We start from the raw sequence: 12972 nt of genomic DNA, 5'->3' as shown, positions 1-12972 counted from the left end.
ACCCCCTGGCCCGGTGGGCCCAGCCAGGCATCAGACACACGGTGGTAGAGCAGACCATCCAGACCCAGCCCTCCTCCCCGCCCCGGAACCCCTTCATTCTCTCCATGTGCCCTGGCTATGTGACTCGTTTCCCTGCTGCATCAGTATTAGTGAAGCAGCTATACTTGTAATTCTATAGGCTGGTTGTAGTTTGACCCACACTGTGAATTTGCCGTATAAATTACCCCTGGCAAGTGGCCTCGGTGGCCACTTATTCAGGACCCCTCTGTCTTTCACAAGCTTTCTCTTAAATCTTTCCTACTCTTAACCTCCTGTCCCTTGGAATTCATTCTTTGATATTTGGGGAGTATGAACTCAGCACATGCAACATCTAGCAGGTTGGGAGTAATATTTTTTGATTACCAAAGTACTTCTGAGGAGGGTTAAAGAAACCTGATTCCAAAGACAGATGCAATATGTCTTTTAAATGCAATCATATGCCACACAACATTTTAGTTAGTTAGCCACAGGTCACATATACCACGGCGATCCCTTATGATTATACTACCTACACTGGGTGTATGGTTACAGAATTCTGAGAGGCTGAGGCAGGAAGATCACAAATTCAAGCCCAGCCTGGGCAATTTAGGGAGCTAGGAAGACCCTGTCTCAAAAGAGGGGGAGAGGGGCTGGGGATGCAGCTCTGTGTAAGGGCCCTGGGTTCAATCCCTACTAATGAAAAACAAAAAAGATTGCATTGCTTAACACACTGCATCTAGCTTAGTTTGTTACAGTACACGCCATGATATTCACATGATGAAACTGCCTGGCCCCTCGACCCATTTCTCAGGATGTACCCCACTGTTAGGCGAAGCCTGACTTAGCTGTGGGGTGGCCTCATGGTGGCCAAATATTAAATGTCAAATTGCAGAAACAAATAGTTGATACATTGTGAATTGCAGTCTATTGTAAGCAACATGACGAGATCGTGCCCTTCCCTGCTGGACTATGGAGAATCCCTCTGCCTGGACTGCGCATGCTCTTTGTATGAATTCATCTGTTAGTCTCTTAGCAGCCACCTCAGTTAGCAGCTCAACTGGGCTTCAGTTCAAGTTACCTTAATTTTATTTAATAATTATTCCAAAGTATAAGAGTACTGATGCTGCCATCATTAACAATTTAGTGACGGTAAATTGTTATAATTGTTTTATCATTATTTATTATTAGTTCTTGTTACTCTTTTAGTGCAGCTATTATATATATTACTCATAAGTAAATATGTATAGAAAAGGATAGCATATGTAGGACTGGGAAATATCTGTGATTTCAGGAATCTACAGAGGGCGTAGGAATGTGTCCCCCTGAAGCAAGCATTGTATGCAAGACAATGCTTCAGTAATCTGGAAATGCCAACGATTTCAGCTATTCAGCAAAGCCATCTGAAATGAAGTGATGACATTTGTCGGGTGAGGGTTTCACTTCAGAAGTCCTACACCTCTACACACTAGAGCTCTCGAGCATACCTGGAGGAAGGAATGGGGAAGTGGGGAGTGACAAGGACATCACAAACATACTTTGCATAGTTCCTGGCTCCTTTAGGATGGGGGTGGAGGGGGCACCCATTTCAATTTCCAGCTTAGCAATCTGCCTCCCTGCAGGTGGAAATTTCACTGTCCCAAGCTTTAAAGCCATGGTGCTCACCCAGAGCTTGCCACGTCTGCAGTAGGCTGGGTCTCATTTGCCCCAGGTGTTAGATACAGGGTCAACTCGAATCTTTGCCCACAGTCACTTTATGCAAGGCAGGCCTGACCTATGTCAGAAGTCATGAGACAATCTTGTTAACAGAGATTGTGCAGACCTGAATGAAGTTTGGTGGCTCAATAAGAACAATTAAAATGTACCATAGGGGCTGGCGAGATAGCTCAGCAGTCTAAAGTGCCTGCTGATCCATGGCACCACATGCTGTGTCAGCCCTGCCCTCAGGGTGGGCTGAGTGGGCCAAAAAAAAAAATGCAACATAGAGACAGCTCTGCTGGCTCTTTTCTTGAAAGGTGAGCCTTGGAGGGAGATAAATTACAATTCATTTTCAGTGACTTGTTTCATTTCAAGCAAAATGCCTTTGAAAGTCCACTTGCAAACAGCGAACATCCACTGTCACAGCAAGCTCAATGGCTAGGGTCTCTTTTTCCTTTTAGGATGGTTTTAGGGATTCCTCTTCTGGTTTCCCCTAAGACTCTACAAATTGAGCTCTAGGAAAAGCTGCACATACTTCATTCTCCCTTGAGGGTTTGACTTACTGAGAGGCACAGGCAGGACGGCATAGTTGACATGGGGTAAGAAGGAGCAGGGGGCAAGTTCTACCCCACCCCAGCTCTTCTCCAGTACAACAGAGATAATGATAATAATACAGGACCTGTCAGGCAGTGCTGGAGCATCAAAATTAGAAAAAATACTTAGAAACTTATAAAACACACACTCAGGGAATGCTGGTTGTAAATGCAAAGTCCTGAGGGCGCTACGACTCTTGGCCAGGTGGCACACTTCAGAGTCATTAGCGCATGGTGGGGCTAGGACTTGGGCTGAGGATCAGTAGGCGCTTTGGACCCAAGGAAAGTCAGTTATGTCCACAGGCATCCTAAGTGACTGTAGGTGCCAAAGAAGAAATGCAGCTGCCTGTGGTGAGGGCACAGAGGCGAGAGTGGTCACCTCTACCCAAGAGGGTAGCTGAAGGACAGGGAGGGCCCTGGCTCGACAAGGGCTGCCCAGCATCGCAGGGGAGGCACTACAGAGGCAGATGTGGAGGTCCAGCATCTCAGGGACCCCACACATTCAGTGGGGCTGGGGTGGCAGGTGTGAGGGGCAGAGGGCTCAAGCAGGCAGGGCCAGGCTGTTGAGCAGATTCCCGAGGTTCCCCAGCCTTGGGCCCCTGGATTTGGACTCTACCCTGTGGGCCCTGGAGAGTCTAGGAAGCGTTTTGTTTTTGTTTTTTGTTCTTTTAAAATAATTTTATTGAGAGAGAAACAAATAGCAGTGAGACAGTTTCACAGCCAATTACTAGCACATTTTCAATAATTAATACATTGCATATTGTTGTCTTAGTGGTTATTCATTGTCCAAAATGCAGACATGATATCCTGTCTCAAACACTATTAGAACAAACCTCTCTATTCATTGAATTAAGAGAATGGAGCTGTATGTCTATCCTATTTTGAGTATACAGATACAAAATGGTCCTTCATTTGTATCCACCTTTTTGGTTAGTTTTGTCAGAGAAGGGCATTCCATTATTATTTAAATACTATATGAATTCAGGAAAATATCCCAATATAGTCCAGTAGTCCATAATAGTAGTGGGTTTTCCATAAGACTGGCAATGTCTGAAGTTGTTGACTTGAGCCTTTTAAAGATCAGCATATTAATATGGCTTTACTTTTATTTTATTTTATTGAAAAACACATATCAATGAGACAGTTTCAAAACTGTCCTATTTCAAAAATAGGACAGTTTCAGTAATTAATACATTGTACATTGTTATCTTCTTAGTGGCTATCCATAGTACAAGATGCAGACAGAATATCTTACCCAAACACTATTAGTACAAATCTTTCTTCCCATTGAATTAAGCGAAAGTACCTGTATATCTATCCTAACTATTCTGCATATACAGATACAAAATAGTCCTTCCTTTGTATCCCCTTTTTTGTTTAGTCCTGTCAAAAATGGGTGATTCCATTGGCATCTAAATACTATAGGTGCGTAAATTCAGCAAAACAATCCAACACAGTTCAGCAGTCCACAATAGTAGTGGGTTATCCATAGAAGTTGTTGACTTGAGCCTTTCATAGCTCAGCATATTAATATGGCTTTACTTTATATACCTTGTTTTGTACTTTTCTGCTGGATGGTTAAGACCAAGATAAAGCAAGACCTGTATAACAAGAAATGTAACTTTTGTATCTGATAAGGTCAGTCAGCTACCCTCAGGATTTATCCGGTAACCCTGTACTGCAGTTTGCAGATTCTAGGAAGCATTTTAACATGAGAAATACAATCAGTTTTGCCTTTCAGAAAGGTCCCTGTGAGAAGCATTGCAAGTTCAAGCCTGGCTTGGGGTATTACTTAGTGAGACTCTGACTCAAAATAAAATTTAATTTAAAAAAGGCTCAGTGGTGGAGCGCTTGTCTAGCATGCATGAGGCCCTCTGGGTTGCATCCGCAGTACAGGAAGGAAGGAAGGAAGGAAGGAAGGGAGGTGGGGAGGGAAGGAAGGGAGGAAAGAAGGAAGGAAGGAAGGGATGGAGGGGGGAGGGAAGGAAGGAAGGAAGGGATGGAGGGGGGAGGGAAGGAAGGAAGGAAAGAAGGAAGGAAGGGAGGGGGGGAGGGAGGGGGGAGGGAAAGAAGGAAGGAAGGGAGTGGGGGAGGGAGGGGGGAGGGAAAGAAGGAAGGAAGGAAAGAAAGATTTCTGTGACAGTCTCAGGAAGAAGGGCTTGAAGTATCCATTTGGGAGGGTGAGACAGACTAGAGACAGTTTCAAGAGTTGAAAAGACTGTTCTTCTGGAGGGTAAACAACCTAAGTTTTCATGCCAAAAATTAGAGAAAAAGAAGGGCTGCAAGGACAGTCAACATTTTGGCCCTAGCCTTTCAAGGTCAATGAAGACTCAGGACATAGGAGAACCTGTACTGTAACATCGTGTAACTCAGTTGTGTCCCAAATTTTCTGATCAAGGAGATTATGGGGCCACACAGGAAAGTGATTGATGATGTAGTATGTGCCTAAAGAGAGTCACATGGAGAGAAAATACTCTCTCAGGCTTTTATAGAGAGCAAATTGGTCAAGCAATGGCCACGACTCATCCACATGACTGACACAAAGGATCTACAAACTGTTGTACATGGTATCACTGTAATCCTGAGGGGATTTGACTGACCTTGGCAGATACAAAAGTTACATTTCTTGTTATATAGGTCTTGCTTTATCTTGGCCTTAACTATCCAGCAGAAAAGAATAAAAACAAAGTATAAAAAGTAAAGCCATAATATGCTGAGCTGTAAAAGGCTCAAGTCAACAACTTCTGACATTGCCAGTCTTATGGAAAACCCACGACTATTATAGACTACTGGACTATATTGGAATATTTTGCTGAATTCACGCACCTATAATATTAACTGACAATGGAATACCCTTCTCTGACAAAACTAAACAAAAAAGGGGATACAAATGAACAACCATTTTGTATCTGTATGTTTAAAACAGGATAGATATACAGCTGCATTCTCTTAATTCAGTGAACAGAAAGATTTGTTCTAATAGTGTTTGTAAACAGGATATCATGTCTGCATCTTGTACAATGAATAACCACTAAGACAACAATATGCAATGTATTAATTATTGAAACTGTGCTAGCAATCAGATTTGAAACTGTCTCATTGCTGTTTGTTTCGCAATAAAATTATTGAAAAAAAAAAAAAAAAAAGAAAAGATGCAGAAGGAGAAGGAGATTACAGAGAGCACATGGCTTCCCAGGGTCTGGTCCCAGGGCCAGGTGAACTGTGGCTGCGAGCACCCTTGAAGGACAGGCTTCAGGAAGAAGTCACGAGCACAGCTTTGCAGGTGCTCAGTTCCAAGTTTGCGAGGCACCGGGGCAGGAAGAAATGGGGAAACGTTCCCATGGCACTGTGGCCCTGCATTTGTCAGGGCTCGGGAATCTTTCATGACCCCCATAGCCTTTGCATCTTATTTCAATTTCTCCACTTTTTAACTGCTGCAAGCTTGTGATAGTAATAATTACATTCATCTCAGCGTCTCAATCATTCTCCCTTCCCCTTTCCTCCTGGCCCTCCGACTCGTCTATTCCACCTCCAGGTCTCCCTTCCCACCCTGATCCATAGCTTATGAAACACTCAGCACGGGTCCTGTGCCGTGCCTGCTGCAGGGAGTGGGGACTGTACCCTCCCATGTCACAGCTGAGAGGTGCAAAACGGCAAGTCAGGCCTCCATGTGAGGCGGCCTCTGCTCCAGGCTGTCCTCTCCTAGCCTCTACTCTGTGCTGCCTCTTGCACATTGTTCTGTAGCAATGAGGACCGGGCAGCAGCAATCACCAACAGCCCCTTCCCACCTCCCTACCAAGCTCCTCTCCTGCCAAGATGGAAAGTCCCCCAGTTCTCTTTCCATCTGGGGTCTACCCAAATCACATTCCATGGATAACTTCCCAGTCTTCTCTGGGAACAAAGTGCACACCATCATCAGTGGTAGGGAGGGGGACAGGGACAAGCCTTTTGGTCTTTAAAGGAAATGATGCCTCATCGCTTTCCTTCTCTGTGGCCGTCACTCACTTCCTAGCCTCCAATACTGTAACCCAATACGTTTCTGCTGAAAACTTAATTAAAAAATAATAGAAGAAATGATGCAAGTGAAAATGCTTTACACAGAGCACAGAGCACATTACCAAGTGCACTATTACTGTTTAACCTCTTTCTTGATTCTTCCAATCTTCACAACAAGGCCAGTGCCCCTGCCATGCTGCAGTGTTACAAGTAACAGCAGCCATGGTGGAGGACTTGCTGTGTCGGGCAGTAGGTTAAGCATTTGAACTGTTCTAACTCTTTGAATCCCCCAAAAGCCCTATGAGGCTGGTGTTCATTCCCCCACTTAAGAGGATACCAAAGCGCACAAGTAAATTACTCAAGATCACGCAGGAAGTCACAGAGCTGGGACTCAAACGCAGGCCTGTTTGGGTCTAGAGTGTGAATGCTTAACTCTGACATCCTGTAAGGAGAACAGAGGGAATTTCTTTCTTCTTCTCCTTCTCCTTCTTCTCCTTCTTCTTCTTTGGTACAGTGTCTCACCACACAATTTGGACTTGTAGTGATCCTCCTGTGTTCAGCCTCCCAAGCACTGGGATTACAGGCGTGCACCACACTCCAGGTCTCGGTGGCCGGCTCAGCACACCCAGGGGCAGGGCCAGCAGGGCACGGGGATCAAACCCCTGTGTGCTTGCCTATGCAGGCACTTAGTTCGCTGAGCTAGCTCACTGGCCCTATTTGGAAACTTTCTTCTCTTTCTGAATTGCCCTCCCTGCCTGCCCTTGGGCTTTATTGTCAGAAAACTGGCTAATCCACTGCTCATTTGACAGCAAAAATGAAGTACAAGAAGGAGGGGGGCAGAAATACAGAAGGGAAATCTTACTTTAAAGGAGTGGAATTCTGATTAAAAGGTAAGTAGCAGCAGAGATTTACTAGTTTTAAAAAAGAATTTTGGGGGCTGAGGAGATAGTTCAGTGGCATAATCCCCTGCCTGGCAAGCACAAGGTCTTGAGTTTGATCCCCAGTACCATAAAAAAAGAAAGAAAGAAAAAGAAAAAGAAAAAAGGATTTTGGGTAACGCCAACTTCAAACGTGATCACTTAAATCTGGAGAATATCAGTGTTATGCAGCAAACATGTTTTTGTGATAACAAAGACTATGTAAACCAAGGCTATCACAGTGGATTGACAAGCCACAGGCAGAAGGATGTTTTTTGAGGTGTCCTTGGTTGTTGTAAATCACCATTCCACTTTGTGCTAATTCAAAATGCTTAATAAACATTCAGCTTAAACCCAGGGCTGCTGATACTATGATTCCACCATGGAAAGCTGAAGCAAAAGGTAAGGGATTCGTCCGGGAACCTCTTGCCTTAGACACGAACCCATACAATACTAGCATTTCCAAACTCAAGACTCAAGACTGTGTAATCTATTTAAAAACACATCATCCAAAACAGGCAAATCTACAGAGAGAAAAGCACATTAGTAGCTGTCTCTAGTGGGGATGTTTGGAGTAACAGTGCTAGCTAATGGGTGTGAGATTGCCTCTGTGGGTGATTAAAAGGTTCTAAAATTGATTGTGTGGATGGTACATTCAGTTCTGTGAAGTCACTTAGATCACTGAAATGAATACATTAAATGGAAAGTTATGTGCTATGTGATTTATCAGAATTTTAAAAAAAAACATAGTTGTAAAAATTTATTTTCTCAATTACTTTAAGCTGACTGGTGAGGCAGAATTGGTTAAGAGAGAATTTATACTCTCAGGACAGGGACAGCGTGGACAGGTCCTGTGCTTCCGGCCCAGGGATGACTGCCTCCTGGCACTGTGGAGAAACACGACAGCAGGACACTCGGTCTTCTTGGGTAAGAAACTGCTCAAGAAAGACCCAGATATTTTTGTTCATCTGGCAACGGACACATCCTGGCAATGGACACGTCCTTTCCATCCCAAACTATGATAGGATTTTGGCAACTTCTGCCCTGAAAAATGAGGCCTAAATAGTTGAAATGGTTTCATGGAGTTGAAAGCCAATGTACTAAACTCCATGAACTTTATTAAATGAAAACGCTCAGTCCTGCATTCTGAGTTGATGAGGGCGGGTATGAAGCTAAGGCGGGCTGTGTATATACACAAGCTCCACACAGGGGATGGAAGCCTGGCGAACTGCGGACATGGGCTAATAAGTGACAAATGAATAAAATAAAATAATTCTAACATGCCCGCATCTATTTCCTCAACTGGAACAGACCAGGAGCTATGAGGCAAACTGGACTAGCTTGGAGGTGACTGCTGACAGAGCCAAGGACGCAGCTCAGCTGCAGCGTTTGAACAACAAGCACATGGCCTGGGTTTGAGAAAAAGAAAGAGGTGACTGTTAGCAGCCACAAGCTGCAGACACCAAGTGCTCACAGGGGTCAGCTGCAACGCTCCCGGGGCTGTGTTTCTGAATTACCAAGAAGGGCCTAAACTATGACTTATAATGCTCTGTCATTCTACAGATTCACTCAGAAGTTAACCTTTCAATGTGGGCTATGAAAATAAAGAGTTAATCCATAGCTCCTGAATCAACATCAATAAACAGTCAATTAAATAGCTACAGAACATCTTGTCAACTTTACTAAATACTATATTTGGCATTCATAAAATATGAATGGCATGGGCTGGGGAGATAGCTCAGTGGTCTAAGTGCCTGCCTGGCAAGTGCAAGGACCTGGGTTTGATCCCTAGTACCATATGCTGTGCCAGCCCTGGAACCCTAGGCATGCTGTGTTGACCACTGAAACCGGGCATGGTGGCTCATGCTTGTAATCCCAGCACTGGGGAGCTAAGACAGGAGGATCACTATGAGTCCAAGCCTCTGTGAGACCCTGTATCAAATAAACAAATAAATAAGAGATTTAAAAGATAAATAAAAATGTGAATGACACATGAAAATAACTGTAGGTCTGATCTTTCTCAGGGTACGAGAACTACTGACCATGGATGGCAATTGAAGGAAAAAGATCATTCTCTAAAGATAAACTAAATAAGCTATTTATAGCTAAGTACTTTTAAAAGCAATGTTTAAAAATCCCTTCAAAATTTTTACAATGAAGGTCTCAGCTCAGGGCGGCATCACCTGCTCATAATCTCAGCACTCTGGGAGGGTGAGGCAGGAAGATGCCATGTTGAAACCCATGCTGGGCAATTTAATGAGTTAGCGAGGCCCTGTCTCGAGGGGGTGGGCTGTGGCTATAGAGCGTGACAGCCCTGAGTTCAATTCCCTATACCTCAAAAGTCTCTGAAATTGTGAGCTGTGGTCCATTTTAACATTTGATATGATAGGCATTAGATGGACAGTACTTCTAACACTAAGCCTTCTAGAATGGCCTGTGACCTTGTCCCTCCCCTGGAACCTTCCCTCTTCTATGGTACATCAACCCCTCCACCCAGCAGAGAGGACTCATTTCTCCCTGCTTCAACCACCAGCCATGGGGTGGCGCATGCCCCCTCCTGGCTTCCAGGACATGCCCCCTCCATTCGGGTGTAAATTGCTGGATGTTTTCATGATCTGTACTCTTGGATTATTATGAATAATAGTGCTATAAGTAAGTGCATTCAAATGTCTGTGTGACCATATGTTTTTATTTCTCCTGGGTACGTCACTAGGAGTGGAACTGCGGTGGCAGGTGCAACATGATGTTGGGAACTTCTGAAGACAGACTGTTCTTTAAAATGACTGCATCATTTTGTATTCTGCCAGTAACATGTGAGGGTTCCAATTTCTCCATGTCCTTGCCATTACATGTCACTGTCTATCTGGCTGATTACTCACCCTGGGGCAGGAGGGAAGTGGCATCTCATTAGGTTTTCCTTTGCATCTCTGACAGCAAATGATGTTGAGCACCTTCTTAGGTGCTTATTTGCATTTGGATATCTTCTAAGAGAAAGGTCTATTCCGATCCTTGCTTGTTTTCACACTGAGTTATCTATCATTTTATTCATGAATGCTTACCTGTTTTCTTTTCTTTTCTTTTTCTTTTTCTTTTTTTTTTTTTTTTTTTTTTTTTTTTTTTTTGTACCAGGGATCGAATTCAGGACCTTGTGCTTGCCAGGCAGGTGCTTACGCTGCTGAGCTATCTACTCAGCTCCAGTGCTTATCTTTTACAGATGTACAATTTTCCACTACCTAAAGTAAATAAAACCTTGGTCAGTTTTGGATCCTTACTGCAGCCGCTTCCTTTAAAAATGTTCTTTTCGAGTCGAGTTTCTCCACTCAGTTTCCTAGACTGGTTTCTGCCAGCCGGCCCCTTTTTTCCAGCCTGTTGCAGTCTAGCTCCTGAACCTAGCGCTCTTCTGTAGCTGTTCTCAGCAAGGTCACCACTGGCTGCTCTGCGTTCTTAGCTTGACTTCCTGTCCTCCTTAGCACTATCGTCTTCTTCCTCTGTACTGAAAGACTCTGAGGTCCCTGGCCTAAGTGACACCATCGGCTTCTGATTTGTCTCATGGGTCTCCGCTGTCTCCCCGGGCGCCTGCTATTTTGCTCATTCTTAGATCTTGGCCATCTTCAAGAATTGGTCCTCACCGCTGGGCAATGGCGTTCATTCCCAAAGGTTCAATTACCTCTTACTGCTGGTGACAATGAAATCCCACCTACCCCTTCCACCTCGACTTCCTCCAGGGTTCCCGGGCACACACCTGTCTAATCCACACCTCTGTTTGGGGTCCCTTCGGCACTCAAACTTTATCCCAAACCAAACGTTTCATCTTTATTCCTCCTGCCTTTCCTTCTCACACAGTAACATCAATTACCCAAGTCTGTCAGTTTAGACAAACTTGAAATCCTCTGCATCCCTCTACTTCCTCCTATCCTCACGGAGCAGGAGAGGACCCCAACACCCTCCTCCTTGGTCTCCTAGGCCTGGCCGCACACGCCTCTCCAGCAGCAGCCAGTGATCTTTCCAATCTGCAGACCCGCCCTGTCATCCTCTGCTCACCGAAGGGGCTACCGTTAGGAGAGACAGAACTAGTGTCAGATGCTCCGGTTTCAGTCTTACACTGTGAACCTTACGGCAGCAAGACCGTGCGAGAGTTTAACTCTATGCCTTAGATTTCTTACCTAAAAGAAAAGAGAAAAAGAAAAAAAAGCATAGCAGGGCCCCTTTAGAGCTTCATCTCACAGCCCTTCCCGAGATCGAGTTCGACCTGTGATAGTCCACTCAACTAAGATTCAATCCTTACACTCAAGGCAAATCAGGGAACACCGGGTTGGCCCTAAAATGTGCGGAAGACACGGAGCGACTTTTAAAAACTCTTTCCCAGGCTCACGAGGACGCTGGAGCCTGACGACCGGCTGCAGCTGCGCGGGGGGGCGCAGAGGCTGGGCATCGGGAACCCCAGGCCGCAGGACGCTGGGCTCCTTCCCGCCTCCGCCCTGACCTGATACCCGGCGACAGTGCGCCCGCCCGCACCGCGCCCCCAATCGTGGCCCTCCGCGCCCCAGCCCGGGGAGCCCCGCGGACCCCGAGCGCCCGGGCACCTCTGCGCGCCGTCTCGCTGCGGGCCCGCCCCACCCGGCCTCGCCTCGCAGGGCGCGATGCGGGCCTTCCTCCCGCGGCTGGGCGCTCACCTTGAAGGACATCCTGCACATGTCCGCGGCCGCCGGCCCGCCGGCCTCCCCGCGCCAGCAGCCTTCCGCAGAGCGGCTGCCCGCGGCGCCGCGCTCCCGCCGCAGCCCGGGCCCGGCCCTAGAGGAGGGGGAGGGAAGGGGACGGGAGGTAGGGGGTGGGGAGTGGCGCGGAGCCCGCCCCACCCGCGCCGCCGGCCGCCACGCGCTCCGCTCGCGCGCGCAGTGCTGGAGGTCGCGGCGCGCTCTGCTCTGCGCGTGCACACCCGCGCGCGACCTGTGCGCGGTCCGCCCTGGGCTTCCCTCGCGTTCACGTCCAAGCCGCGCGCGCGCATCCCAGCACACTCCACGAGTAACTCCGCACGCCGTGTGCATGTTCCACCATCCACACAGCGCGCACAGGCATCGCATATGTCCACACAGCCCCAATTTTTACACGCACACACACATTGTGCACACAGGGTTACACACCCACACTCCGCACACTTCCCTGACTTCCCCAGTAGCTCACAACCCATGCAGACAAGTTCACAAGGCATTCTCCACACTTATTCACACATATGTAGTACGCATACACGCGCGCATGGGCGCACGTCCTGGGAAAGTGTTTTCTGCATTGGCAGTAAAGACGAGGAAAGAATTCAACCACTGCTCTTTCAAATAGCTTTTATTTTTATGGGGTTTTTTTTCTTACATTTTAAGAGCGTCTCAGAATTTTTCTAAGACTGTCCCATCTCCCCAGAGATCTGGGAGACAAGCCTTTTGATTGCACAGGTGATGGTGGGGTTTGGGCTGGGGTGCAGCTCGGTGGTAGGCTGCTTTGTGTGCAGGGTACTGGGATGAGCCTGGGGTGCATCACTCCCTCACCTATACTGCTTCCTTCCCTGGGGTTGGTTTGGAGAAGTAATAATGGGAAAGCTGTATTTTTACTTAAAAATATTTTTAAAAGTATGCAATAAACAAGATACCCTTTTAAGGAAATTCAAATGCTAAGACAGAAAAGTGGATGCCTCACCCTTCACACTACAGGAATCCACTCAGTCCTTCTTGGCCTGGTGTCTCCCTCCCTATCCTTACCTGAAT

The 12972-nt window shown here is 46.4% G+C and overlaps 1 protein-coding gene across 2 annotated transcripts in view; it reads right to left on the bottom strand.

Moving 5' to 3' along the window:
• Positions 1-12114, bottom strand: part of Ankrd29 (ankyrin repeat domain 29) — a 65351-nt gene extending 53237 nt beyond the window's left edge. The window contains exon 1 of one of the 2 annotated variants that reach the window (XM_023720405.1): positions 11893-12114. In XM_023720405.1, coding sequence (XP_023576173.1) covers positions 11893-11913 — 21 coding nt within the window. In that variant the 5' untranslated portion in view covers positions 11914-12114. The remainder of the gene's footprint in view (positions 1-11892) is intronic. The other variant, XM_004635808.3, reaches the window with a different exon arrangement.
• Positions 12115-12972: the final 858 nt, after the last annotated feature.

The sequence above is a fragment of the Octodon degus genome, unplaced genomic scaffold (genome assembly GCF_000260255.1).
Source record: "Octodon degus isolate 3935 unplaced genomic scaffold, OctDeg1.0 scaffold00075, whole genome shotgun sequence".
In the NCBI taxonomy this organism is placed as follows: domain Eukaryota; kingdom Metazoa; phylum Chordata; class Mammalia; order Rodentia; family Octodontidae; genus Octodon; species Octodon degus.
The sequence above is the reverse complement of the archived record's forward strand: the minus strand, read 5'-3'. Positions and strand labels throughout refer to the sequence as shown.